Below are 13,976 nucleotides of genomic sequence, written 5' to 3'. Positions count from 1 at the left end.
GAATATTATTTTAATCCATTCATGATACTTACCCAGATTTCAGATCTGTAATTCTTAAGCAGTTTGTTGCATCCAACCCTACTTTTCCATTTCTGACCACATTGGAAATCAAAGGAGAAAGTGATGGAGAAATTCTGTTTAAGGCAACTTCCGGGGACATATTGACTTGTTGGTTACAATCAGCACTGCAAGATAAACAACTGTAAGAGTAGCTTACAATTTTGATACATCTCTGTTTTTTTAAGTGACAACTCAGAGGCTAAGACAAAATGAAACAGATGAGACACAAACAGAGGGAAGATAACAAGAAACAAAAAGCCAAAAAGAGAGAGACTACAAAAACCAGAGGCCAAGGAAAAGGTACAGATGTAAAAGTTATCTGAGAGTACTGCCTTCTGCTCACTCAACTAAAGCTCACAGTTATGGTCACAGTTTCATATATATATTCCTCCATTACTTAAGGCACAACACCCAAACAACTCTCTCATTTTTTTGTACTGAACAGCTATGAAGCGCAAAGAGTTTGACAGCAAACCTGCACAATCTGTAACCACCAAGCTGAACACAACCCATCAACTGCATTCCGGATTTCACTGCCTGCCTGGGCCTTACTTCAGCTTTGGGCAGGCCCATTTGGACAGATACTTACTTCAGCACTAGAAGCTGGACAGTGACCATTTTATTAAGCTCACAGTGAGTTTAGTGATTTTTTTTAACATGAATGTTTTGAAGTAATGTTTACACTTGACAGGGAGAAAAAAAAGCTTGTTCTCCATTTTAAACAACACACTTATGCAAAGAAAACAAAAATCTGGTTAAGCAAGAATTAAAATTAAACATGTCTACTCATGTTACTCGACATCTTGGTACTATTGTTAATTTAAGATGTTTTTATTCTGAAGAACAGCTACTAAATGTGAGATCATACTAAACTTTGGGATACCAAATTATTACAGCCATATAAAATCCCAGAATTATTACAGTAGAAGCAACACTGAAGAAACAGCCTAATCAATTGTCAGTGTTTCCCAAACAGTCCATTTCTGGTTCATTTGCTTTTGTTGATAATCCAAGGAAATTTCTGTTCTTTTAATTTGCCTTTTCAGAGGATATGGTCATCAAACAGTAAAGTCACAAAATGAGAACAATTTTTTCCATTGCATATGGCTGCAGCATGTGTGAATTACTGTAGCTACTACAATCCACAATCAGTACAGATATCATGTTTAATATGGACAAAGAAAGATGTGAGCAAACAAAATGTACACCAAATATATTTAATTCTGCCAAAATGGCAGTGCTTTCAGGGCCAACACACAGAGCTTAAGATTTGCCAGAATGATTCCAAAAGCCAGTTCTAGAATCATCATATAGTAGTTTCTATTTTCCATCTGAATTAAATCTAAAGAAGTCATAACAGAGAATTCATGATGGTACAACTCAGAAAGGAGAATAGTATCAGAAAGCTATGGACTGAGAATCTTTGCAGATTTAACAGGAGTAATCCACAACACACAGCAAGTTACAATGTAATCATCTTTATGAGCTCACCACCACTGAAGAACAGCTCTACAAACACTCACCTTGAATCCTATATGTCACCAATATTGCATACTCAAAGATCACCAATATCAGACAACCATTATACAATACCTCTACAAATCTTCAGCAACAAAATACATACACAATGCCTGACATATATTAAAAGTGAAATTTGTAGGGATCTACAACATTGATATTATGCAGGTGCACCTTAAGTTGCAAGGTAGCTAACAGAGAGTTAGACAGTAAGATCACAAGATGTATAAAGAACCCAAATCTGGACTGAGGTATTGATCTATGAGGTTGCTGGCAGCCCTGTCCAAAGCCTTACCTTTTTAAAAGATAACACCAACAGTCCCAATCTGCAACCCCCTTCCCTTCCACTCTTTCCACATGTTTTTCTTCATTCAAGATGGGCATGTAACACGTGATAACAGCTTAAATCTCCCAACTTTTCTGTCTGTTTTGCAGAGAATGCTTCTGACAGCTAAGCGATAGGCAAAAATTCAACATGCACAGCTTTCCCGTCTATGGATTATAATAAAATTATAAATTCATAGAATTCACATAGCACTTTTCATTGCTGAAAGCAACTCATATACAGGATCTCACAACAGCCCAGTTAAGTAGCCCAGAATTACTATTCCTATAATAACAGGGGAGGGGGAACAATATGGCTTGCCTAAAATCATCTAACAAGTGTATGAATCAAATGAAATTTGAATCCATCTCATGAACGTAGCCATTACATTTTACCTGTGGAATTACAGCCTATATCCCAGCTGTTAGAGGCACAGGTACATTAATTAATGATAGTAATATTAAATTAGCACCTACAATTACAAATTGCAAAGGCGTGACCAAAAATAGTAAGATGACCACGCTAAAAGCAGTAGTTTGTCGTCAGGAGGGGAAAGGGGAGAAGAACCTAGCACACAGAAAGGCTAAGCAATGCAAAGGAGAGGTTTCCTCTACCCACTCAAAACCAACATTTTTGAAGGTTTGATATTAGAAAAGATGTACACTGCCTCTTTGTACCTGAAAGAGCATGGGGAAAGAAAGTTCCCACTTCAGCATCTTATAATATTTCTACATACCTGAGAAAGTATAGTTGGCTATGTGGGGTATAAATTGAGAAAGTAGGATGGAAAGGCTCTCTTACCTACCAAAAGAATGAAAAATTCTTTAATAATCATGTAGACCTCCCCCTAGAGCCAAGCCAACTCCTATGTTTTACTTTCCCCCTCTGAAGAAGCACAGAAGGGAAACCCTTTCCCTCTCATGCCAAACACAGCCCAACATACCCACCCCTGCCTAAAGGGGCGCGCTTTCCTCACCCTTCCCACAAGCTCTTGTCACTTTGGATACCTGCAGAGACCGGAAGACACAAACCTTCAAAAAACCGGCCCCGACCACTGTCTTAACCACGCAGCCTCAGCGCCTGCGTAGAACCGCCTTTCCGTACGTTGCGTGCGCGCATAGGACCTCCTCAAAGCGCGCTCACGGGACCGACTGCCTAGAAAATTTTAAACGGGGACCTCTGTGGACGTATAGCTATCTGGCGCGCGCCTGAATAAAAAGTCCTGCTTTCTGTTTTTCGTCGGCAGCGGAGAAGATTATAATGGGGAATTTGAGCTTGTCTGGCTATGATTTGGGGGTAGAAAAGTTTCTGTAGCAATCGGGCGTTTTAGAGAGTGAACAAATCAGATGAGTGAAGGACACCCTTGTCCCCGGTAAAGCAGCCTGTGGGAAGGTAAAGAACGCGAACGAGAAAGACAGAGATAAGCTGAGGACCCGTAAACCCGAAGCAGGTTAAAGTACAGTTATGGAAAGAGAGACCTGCTGCTAATTTCTTTCTGATAATGGCAGCTGCTGATGTCGTGGTGGTGGGATCCTGTATGACTGATCTGGTGAGGTTAGTGGGGCCAGTTGCATCCTGCACTTTTCTGTAGTCGTTCTTCATTCTGGAGCCCGGTTAGAGTTTGATTATTTCTTTACACGCACGAGTAAAAGTAAAAAGGGGATTTTCAAGCCCAGCATGTTTAGGATTATAATTATGTAGCCCAATACTATACATATTTATCCTAAATAAGATCCAGTAGGGTCAGTGGAAAATTCTCTCAAGTAAACGTGTAGGAGTGGTGTGCCTTTGATTTACTTCTGAGAAAACATGCAGAGTATCAGGTTGTGTACGGTATTATGCTATTAGTAAAACCTAAATCATACTGTTGTACAAATCTCTGCACAGAAGCATTGCATTGAACGTGAGGGAAATGTTCCTCCTTATTACCCTCTGATTATGAATACAAAAGATGATTAAAGCATATAAAAGGATGGTTAATCCATGCTGTCATCTTTATAAACCAACTTTCATTTGTGAGAGCATGGAGAATTTGAGATTTACAGAGCTTTTCTAGGACTCAGAAAAGTTTGTGCATTCTTATAGACAGATATGGTCCAATGGATCAAAAATCTCTTCATGGACTTTGCCCAGTTCTTGGGATTTAATATTTCAGCAACTTTCTGTTGGACATATGGCAATGGAAGCAGTAGAAATAAAATGGCCATATTCTCTCTTCAGATTAAAACACTATTTTTAAATTATTTATTGTAACTTGCATCAAAATGTATTAGTTGTCTCAATTTCCACATCTATTATCTTCTCATCAAAGAACGGAGTAGTTTCCAGAGGTTTCTTAAAAACACAGATTGGAGTAAGTAAAGCCAGTTAAGTAAAGCAATTTTTTTGCCAGCTTGTGTAAAATCTACAGCTATCAAATGTGGATTCAAAGCCATCATGATGTGGTGGTTAGGGTGTCGGATTAGGATCTGAGAGACCTGGATTTGAATCCCAACTCTGCCATGGAAGCTTGCTGGGCGACTTTGGACCAGTCATACACTCAGCCTAACCTACCTCATAGGGTTGTTGTGAAAATAAAATAGAGAAGGGAAGAATGTTGTAAGCCACTTTGGTTCCCCATTGGGGACAAAAATGGGGTAAACAAAGAAACCTGAGTCTCCCAGATATCAATTTAATGTTCTGACATATTTGTACTCCATGGCTTGCAATTACCATTAACCAAGAAAGCCACATAACTACTGAAAAATGAGGTGGGCCACACACTGGGGGATGGTGAGTATTACTGCTCTAACTGTTCGTGTGCTTTCCCTTAACCCAGTAGCGTAGGATAAATTTCAAATAAGGGTGTCATCTCAAAAAATAAAAAATCTAGTACAATGAATGGACAAGTTTCCGGTCTCTGTCACATCACAGAAAGGATGCCTAAGAAAGGTTTTGAAATATGCTTAAGGACAGCAGAAATGCTTTTATCTTGAATCAGATTTTATTAGCCTTGGTGGTATAAAGCAGTTGCCAGCTTCTTAGCGAGGTATCAATTCATACAGTACACCAGGTTTATTGCTGTACTTGTTGATGAATCCTCTGACACATTTGTAGTTGAGCAACCATTGATGTGCATTATATTTGTACCAGAAAGAAAACCTTGCATTCCAGAAAAAGAGGTATAACAGAAGAGATAAATCTGGTGTTTGTAGGAGTCTAGGGATCAAGACAGAAGACTTCAGATCCACGTTTGTGTTAGTTGAGATGGTGAAATCATGAATGAGACCTAGAGCAAACTTGTGCAAAATACTTCTCATGTTATATCAGCCTTGTCATTAGGTACCTAACTAGTAATCTTAAGTGTATGGAAAATGCATCTAGGTGACCAGGTCCATTGCCACTGTCTATGAGTATATGCTGTATATCCAGAATAGAGTACAGGTGCGTTAACCATAGTGTGCCACCATGTTTTCCTGTTCAATATGTTGGGTTTGTCATTGTTGATAGTCTAGATATTTATACTTGTTTTTCATCCCAGCTGGAACCAAGGCATTGTATATCATCATTCTCTCTTCAATTTTATCCTTATAGCAACCCTATGAGATAGATTAGACTAAGAGAGAGTGACTGGCTCAAGATTACCCAGTGAGCTTCCATGGCAGAGTAGAGATTTGAACCTGGACTTCCCATATCCTAGTTTGACATTCTAACAGAGTGCCCACCAACTCCTTTCCTAGTGCCAGCCAAGTGTTTTTAGAAAGTGAGTAGGGCCAGATGGTGCTTTGGCCCAGCAGGGTTTCTGATTAGGCACTGGAGATCTGATTGTGCTGATTTTTTAAATGTTGCTTTGGCTGTAGCTGTAGCCACAGCACCAATGATCTTCACTGTGTGACTGATGGTAAGCTGCTGCATATGCAAGAACATATTTTTTTTAAAAAGGCATCCTGTTAAAAAGTTATTATTAGAGTTATACATAACCTCAGTCCTGATATTTTGTGGTTGGTTCCACCTCCTACAGCAGCCACTCTGTGGTTGCACCCATCACCTTGTGTCAGAATTCCAACGATGTCTGCAGGCTCAAAAAGTTTGGGGACCCCTGCTCTAATCCCTGCACCATGATGGCCCACTTACACATCTCTTCATCATTGTAGCCTTTTTTTCAGATTTATGTTCCTGTGCTTTAAACACATACAAAATGAACTCATTACACACAATCCTTCCAGTTTGCATGATCGCCACTTCTGAAAGGGACACACAGATTTTCCACCTTCATACACTCATATCAGACCTGTGGGCTGATTTGAGTGTTCTGAAGCTGGAATGTACACACATTATTGCCCTATTTAGAAAAAACAACAGTCACTCATTTGTCCTGTACATGTAGTCAAGCGTAATGACCGAACAGGGCTTTTTCTTCTGGTGGAATGTAGTGTCATCCCCATGTACATGCAGTTCGCCACTGATTGTGAAAGTAGTGTGGAACACTAGTGCAGGGAGCCCAGTCACTATTGCCTCAAGAGCTCAATCCATAGCAGATTATGCAGCTGAGTATTGTGCTGTACCAAGCTGGTGAGAGAGAGAGGCACACTAGGAAGAATTGGGTAAAAATGGAAAACAATGTTGCAATAGATGACATCAAATCTTCAGCAGGATTTTCCATCTAGTGGCACCTTAGAGACCAACAAGATTTTCAGAGTGTAAGCTTTCTAGAATCAGAGTTCTTCTTTCAGGGAACTCTAACTCTCGAAAGCTTATGCTCTGAAAATCTTGTTGGTCTCTAAGGTGCCACTGGATGAAAATCCTGCGGTTCTACAACAAACCAATACCCACCTAACTACGCACATCACAACCCTGAAGCTGAGCATGTATATGTCTTGTGGAGGACAAACAATGTATGAAATCATAGCCTCTCAGGAGCATTCTTTTCCCTCTCCCTTTCTATTTTTACCCCTAAGTGATAGGAACAACGTCTGATTTCTTGCTCTGTGCTCTTTGTTAATCATGATTGTAATAAGCTGAGTGGCTGAAAGAAAACAATTAAAGCCACATGCCTTAAATATGAGGAAAGAAAAAAGCAACCGTGAGTGCATCAAACCACAGAAGCCTCCCACAAAGTTAGAATGGACAGTAATGATAAATCCAGGCTGGTGATGAAGTCTAACTCCAAACATATTGCATCTTTTATGGCGACATGAGTCTTTTATCTTTGTTTCATTGTGGCAATTTTGGTCAGTGTGGTTTTTGCTAATAAACTGTCAAGAACTCTGAATATACCTTTGAGACAATATACTTTTTAAAAAATTTATCTCCTCCCACTGAAGGTTTTTAAGTCAGTGTACACAATGAGAATACCTAATAATTAGTAAAAGCAGTAAAATTAATTCAAAACAAAAAATTAAAGTTGTAGCACCAAAATTTACAAAATCTTGGGCAGGAAATAAACCAACCAGAGCAAGACAGAAACAATGACTAGGTTGCTTAACAAAGCAAGGAGAATGCCAAATGCCAGGGTAAATAAAAACACTTCTGCTTGCCAGACAATACATATCCTTCTAAGTGCATTGAAATCAATAGGATGGCACGGTTGGTGCTTAAAGCTTAACAGAGAATACTTCAGGCAGATAGTGGCAGAGCTGAGGTGTTACAACCCCCCCTAAACCCCACTCCATGTCACCTTATTGGAGGATTATCCAGCAGAACCTCTGCAGCCAATTTTAATGCTTACCTGGTGATGGAGAAAGCCATCCTTAAGGTCCCCAAGTCCCAGAGGCTGTAGCCGCTCTAGACTATGAGTTTAGCTCCAAAGAAGGTAAAATCTGTGTGTGTTTATGCAAGCTTTGAATTGCACCGATGTGCAGTTCCAAGACCCATTGTATCTAGCAGTTTGAAAGGCTTTTTCTTCCTTTCTCAGAAATGCTCATAAATTATTTGAGTGCCTTTGGGTTTAGATCTTGTACTGCATTAGAATACTATAGAGCAAATGAATCCTTATGGCAAATTGGTTTGAGTGTCATATTCTTATGTGGATCTCCTGCTTCCTTGTGAGATTAGCTAGGTATCAACCTGGAAGAGGGCCTTCTTGGCCATGTCACCAAACGTCTATGTATTTGTACTTTATCTCAGACTATAGTGATATTTAAGATGTGATTTTATTATGTATGTTTTTAATTTGCCTTGGTAGCCCTGATCAGGGCAGAAAGGCGGGGTACAGATTTTGGGAAAAAATTGTATGTGGTTCAGCCATAAGGCTCAGGACAAATCAGTATCTCTTTACTTAATCTACCACACAGGCTGCTAGGTAAGGTTAATAAAATTACAATAGATTGAGGTGGATTTCCATAATGCTAAAAGCATTCCCTTCCAGCCCTGGTCTAAAGTTTGGATCAGGAAATTCCATTTTTTCCTGCTCTGATTCCCTTCTATCCTCTTTTTTATATAAATCCATGTTCAGTACTACAACCTCCATTTTGGATTTCATTCTTTTCCTCTTGCTGTTTAATGTTAGTTATTTGCATTCTCTTCCTGAATTTTGCAGGAACCTGTTTTGGCTTTGGGATCTTTAAAGAGAAGATCTCCTTAACTGCAAGATCATTATCTCTGCCTACATTCCTTCACTCCCAATGATCTGCCTAGACTTCTCCACTTTTCTTTTGTCTTTCTCATCTCTTCCAGAATGCGTGTCTCCTTTCATGTTGCCTAAGTTGCCTGGAGCCACCTTCCAGCTCCCTTTCTCCATCCACCCTTAAACAGGTCTATAAATGTTCAATGAAATGCTTTGAGTTGCTGTTCCATTTGATTATTAGTAAGCTGTAATTAAATGTTGTTCACCCATGACACAGCAAATACATTGTGTGGAACTTTGTATTAATGCTCAACTAAAGAAGAGAAACATTGTTTTTCCTTGAGAACTGCCTTGAACATGTCTCTGGAGAGGCGGCTTATAAATTCTCTAAATATATAAACATTAGAGAATTTTCAGTGTCTGGAATTGTTGATTCTACTTCTGAATTACACTTTTTAAATGTTTGGAATGAAGCCATAGGCTATATTCCTTCACATGTACGAGTGTATTTATCCTAAACACAGAGGTATGTGTGTTATGTGCCGTCAAGTCGTCTCTGACCTATGGCGACCCTATGAATGAAAGACCTCCAAAAAGTTCTCTCTCTAACAGATTTACTCAGATCCTGCAAACTGGAGGAAGTGGCTTCTTTTATTGAGTCAAGCCATCTCATTTTACGTCTTCCTCTTTTCCTGCTGCCTTCCACTTTTCCTAGCATTATTGACTTTTCCAGAGAATCTTGTCTTCTCATAATGTGACCAAAGTACGATAGCTTTAGTACAATAGCTTTCAAATACAGAGGCATTTAAAGATACTATGTCCTACTAAGATATTTGTTATAATCCTAATAACCAGTTTATTTGTTACAGTCCCAGTAGCCAGTTTACTAAATTCCTATGCAACTTTTATACTAAAACATTTAAAGCAGCTAACAAAAGAGCAAGTGAAGCTAGTGAAGGACAGATAAAGGAAGACATCACCCATGCCTCCACATGTGATGCTATTCTAGCAAGGATTCATTAGCAGGTCTTTTGGGTAGCAGATGCGTCTTCAGGTATTATATCAGCAACCAACAAAGTTGTTGAAATATTAGGGTTAATGTGCTGCTTTCTGCATTTGCCCAGTGAAAGTTGAGTGGCAGCATTTTCAACCAATAAAATTTCTTGACCATCCAACAACATAAGAACAGCCCTGCTGGATCACACCAGTGGTCCGTCTAGTCCAGCATCCTGTTTCCCACAGCGGCCAACCAGATACCTGCAGCAGGCCTACAAGCAGGGTGTGGAAGCCAAGACCTCCCCCTCTTGTTGCCTCCTAACAGCTATGTTCCATTTAGCTATCATGACTGTCAGCCTTTAATGAAACTATCCTCCATGAATTTGTCCAGCCCCCTTTTAAAACCATCCTGTGGCAATTAGTTCCACAAATGAATTTTATGTTGTATGAAGAACTTCCTTTCGTCTATTTATTTATTTATTTATTTCATGTATACCCTGCCTTTCTCCCCAATGGGGACCCAGAGCACTTTACATCATTCTCCTCTCCATTTTCACTAAGAATTTTCTTTTGTCTGTTTCCTGAATGTACTGCCCTTGAGTTCTCTTATTTTGTGAGAGGAACAAATGGTTCCCTATCCTATTTTTATCCACACCTTTCATAACTTTACAAACCTCTGTCCTAGCTCCCTCTCCCTTAGTCATCTCTTCCTTAAACAGAAAAGCCCAAATTCTGTAACATGTTTCGTGATGAGGTGATCAGAGTTATACCTAGTATTCTTAAAGCAACCATTCTTTAGATCTATACACAAGTGTTATGAAAGGGACAGTTTTATTTTTAATCTCTTTCTTAATTAGCATTGAATATGTTTTCAGCAGTGGTCTTCTCAGTAGCCATGTTGCTAGTAGTTCTAGTAGCAGGCAAATGTGATGAATCGACTGAAGATGCTCAAAAGGTTTCCCAGTTCTAGGGTTCCATCTGCAAACCCCAAGTGGCGCAACGGGTCATTCGGAGATAATGCAGTCACCTCCAGAACAGGCATTTCCCCATGCAACTGGTTCACAAAGTCCCCTGTCATTATCATCCCTATCTTGGGAAGCTTCAGTATATTTCCCCTCATCCAGTGAGGGCTTTCTGCTGTTCCACCTATATTGGATGAAAAGGAGAAATATAGCTGATTGTCTGCATGTTGCTGGCATCACACTCCCTACTTCTGGATGATCTTTCCCAGATTTTTCATGTACATGTTAAACAGCGTGCAGGACTAGACTAAATCCTGAGGAACTCAATTATGATGAATCCTTGGGAAAATAGACTCCTAGCTCTAGCATTTGAGAGCTGTCCTCCAAAAATCAATCCTCCCAATCCTGTCTCCAAAAGCCTCCTCAGAATCCTAATGAGGTGTATTTAATGGGGAGAGTGTTCTTAGGATGGTCAGTGATACTCAGTGCTGCTGAAAGGTCTGGAAGAATTAAATGGGTCATGTTCCCAAATAACCAACCTAATTAGTCTTAGTCTTAAAGTCTTAAATACAATTAAAAATGGATCCAGTTGAGAGTGAATCCTTGTGAATTAATGGAGCAAATCTTAACAATCCATGATATGACTCAGTCCCTGCAGTGTTACCCTGTGGCAGCCATCTTAGATGAATTTAGCTACTTGATCTGGACTCACCCTAGACTGGGATGCAAAATAAGCATCAAATATAATTTAATATGTTGACATTTATATAGTGTTAAATTATATATTACTTTATTTTTAATATGAACTAATAATGTTCTTAAAATGGTAGATGAAAAGCCAGATACCAAGTTGCTCAGAGCCTTAGGCTGCATTCCTAAGAAGACTTTCCTAGGAGTAAGCACAATTGAATGAATCAGGACCTACTTCTGAGTAGACTTGCTTAGCATTGCTTCCTTATAGCAACTCTAAGGGAGTTCCTCGGACAAAGATGACCATGATGCAGGCCTGGCTGAATGTTTTGCAGGTAGACTCCCTGGTCCTTCCCCAGCAATCAGGCCTGGACTCCATTCAACTGTCCAGGACACCCCTGAGGAAACCTGCACTCCATCAGTACCTCCAGCACACCAGTTGTTACAGGAACCCAGCCAGGACCACTGGGAACAAAGATGGAGAAGGACCAGGGCAGAGACATGGAAGAAAAGCACACAGCCTGTCTCATTCCAGCCTTTTCAGGAGGAAGAAGAGATGTAAACCCTGGCAGCAGCTTGGACCATAACCAGGCTACCAGAAAGGGTAGGAATCTCAGCCTGCAGATAGATAGGTGGTGCCTTGCTGGTTCAACAGGTCCTACTAGTCACTCATACCTAGCCACAAAAGGGCAGGTCCTTCTGCTCCAGCCCTGTGCTCCTGTGAAGATTCCTATTACCAGCTACTGCCTCACCTCAAGTAACCTGCTTCATCCTTGCCATGCGCATACTAGGCTTCTGCTCCTTCTCTGCTTCCTTGTGAAGAAGACTACTTTCCACTGCCAAGCTTAGGCCACTTGGCTTACACTGTCAGCCAGACCAGGATGTTCAGCCCCAGTGTCCTTAATAGTCCCACAACCATTCTGGGACTTCACCATATTCAGAGGTGAGGCCAGTGGTGATGAAAGACAGGACTTTTTTCAATGCTGGTGTAACTAGGGTTGCCAGGTCCCTCTCCACTCCTGCCAGGAGGGTAGGCTTCCCAGTACTTACCTCACGTCGGGCACAAGGTTTTTCTTCGCGCGCATGCCCTAGGGCAGACACGGTGGCATCACTTCTGGAAATGACATCACCGTGCCAGCTGCGTGAGCACTCCTGTGCTCTGTACGCGGCCGATTCGGCCCATTTGGGGCCCAAATTGGCCCCAAATGAAGCACAGGAAAACTCCTGCAGCTGGCACAATGACATCACTTCCAGAAGTGACATTGCTGCACCACCACAGAGCGTGTGCATGGCACGTGTTCCATGGGTGCCTGTCAGTGGCGGGCAACATCTGGGGGGCTTGCTACCTTTTGCCGATCACTGGACGATTGCCGGGCACGGGTGCAAATCCCCAGGGGAACCCTAGGTGTAACCCAGCAGAATCCTGGCAAAATAGATCTCTTTTCTATATTAACTTTTAAATTAATTAGAGAATGGGAGGATGGATTCAAGTCAATAAATGACAGCACCCCTGTGGCATAGCAAATAATCATGAAATTGCTTTACAAAGAAAACACTCAAAATTTGATAGTGTTCAAGGTAAACATTTATCATAAACCTCACTACATTGCAACTATGAGTATAACTTAATCTCAGTTACTATGAATATAGCAATATTTGTGAAGACAGGTTCTTCCATGCTCTTCAGAAAGAGCGCCGTGAACAAAACAGTGTCCAGTACTACAAAGTCCAAAATGTTTACTTATAGAAGAAGCACAGGGCTGCCCCTTCCCCTGTGTGCTCTTCAAGGGCTCCTGCTCTTGAGGCTCTCTGTCTCCAGCTTGTGCCTGCACAAAAATCAGCAGTTCTTCCAGTCAGGCCTTCTCTCGCCTGCTACAGGCCTGGCTGATTGATGGGGTGGGGCTTTTACAGTTGGTAATATAAGAGCAACATTACTAACTGTCTATGCTCTTTGACCTTTTACTCCCTAGGCTCTAAATTCTAAACTGATAATAAAAATAAAATATTAATGAGAGAATGGTATCGGTTACATTGGCACCCTTGAGGCTCACCTGCCCCCTACCTTTCTTTTAGTTGTCAGCTAAAGTATTCCTTTTTATCTAGGCTTTTAACAATGAAGTTTTATTTTTTAAACTTTTCTGGTTTGTTTCTGCCCCAGGGATCGTTTTATCTGCCTCTTTAGGCAGCTCATTGTGTATTTTATACTGCTGTTATGCCATGGCTTGTTTTAATGCTGCCAGCCTGTTTTTAAATAGTTGTATTTTAATGACTTTGACTTTGTTTTATAATCTTAGTTGCAAACTGCCTCGAGCAGATCTCAGGAGAGGTGGCGTATACATTTTTAAATAAATAACTTCTGCCTGTGTCTCCTTTCTGTAACATTTTTGTGTCTCAACCATTTGTGAGGTTGCCCTTAGGAGGGCAAGCCAGTTATGAGATTGTGTTGATTTTGCATTAGAAGCAGAGTGCAAGCATCTGAGAGACCGGCAGAACATTAACAGGCGCTTTTCATACTCTGCAATGACTCCTAAGCAAATAGGTCTGCCTGTTTTTTTTTTTTTAAATACTGCATTATAAAAAATTCATTATGTTTGAAACTTGGTTTATCCCAGCTGTCATTTTCAGTTTACACAGTCTTCACTGTTTTCCATAGAGGTGAGGTCGTTGTTTATAATAGTAGCTATTTCCATGGCAGTAGACTATGATGCCATCAGGAGAAGGTTGAGGCATTCCATTGAGTACTGGCAATTAAAAATTATGGATTGTGAGATAACACTCGAGTTTACCAACCTCCTTCAAATAATAGACCACATGAGGGTGGGAAACTATTGCTTAATTCTTAAGGGAATCAATGCGGGTAATGGAATAAATGAATTGGTTT

The 13,976-nt window shown here is 40.5% G+C and overlaps 2 protein-coding genes across 13 annotated transcripts in view; one reads left to right on the top strand and one right to left on the bottom strand.

The window, feature by feature from the left end:
* Window positions 1-2,998, bottom strand: part of BABAM2 (BRISC and BRCA1 A complex member 2) — a 232,233-nt gene extending 229,235 nt beyond the window's left edge. For 2 of the 4 annotated variants that reach the window (XM_054992039.1, XM_054992068.1), the window contains exons 1-2: window positions 2,935-2,998; window positions 33-185 (exon numbers count right to left, since the gene is read on the bottom strand). In XM_054992039.1, the coding sequence (XP_054848014.1) occupies window positions 33-160 (128 nt within the window). In that variant the 5' untranslated portion in view covers window positions 161-185; window positions 2,935-2,998. Of the gene's footprint in view, window positions 1-32; window positions 186-2,879 lie in introns of all 4 variants that reach the window. The other 2 variants (XM_054992059.1, XM_054992049.1) reach the window with 2 other exon arrangements.
* Window positions 2,999-3,093: 95 nt separating this feature from the next.
* The window catches only part of RBKS (ribokinase), a 97,517-nt gene continuing 86,634 nt past the window's right edge, over window positions 3,094-13,976 (top strand). For 7 of the 9 annotated variants that reach the window (XR_008596941.1, XM_054978786.1, XM_054978742.1 and 4 more), the window contains exon 1: window positions 3,309-3,457. Coding sequence is in view for 6 of the 9 variants with exons in the window: in XM_054978786.1 (XP_054834761.1) it covers window positions 3,405-3,457 (53 nt within the window). In the remaining 3 variants the exon portion in view is untranslated. The other 2 variants (XM_054978795.1, XM_054978803.1) reach the window with 2 other exon arrangements.

Source organism: Eublepharis macularius, chromosome 1 (genome assembly GCF_028583425.1).
Source record: "Eublepharis macularius isolate TG4126 chromosome 1, MPM_Emac_v1.0, whole genome shotgun sequence".
Taxonomy (NCBI): domain Eukaryota; kingdom Metazoa; phylum Chordata; class Lepidosauria; order Squamata; family Eublepharidae; genus Eublepharis; species Eublepharis macularius.
This window is presented reverse-complemented; position numbering and strand designations above follow the sequence as displayed.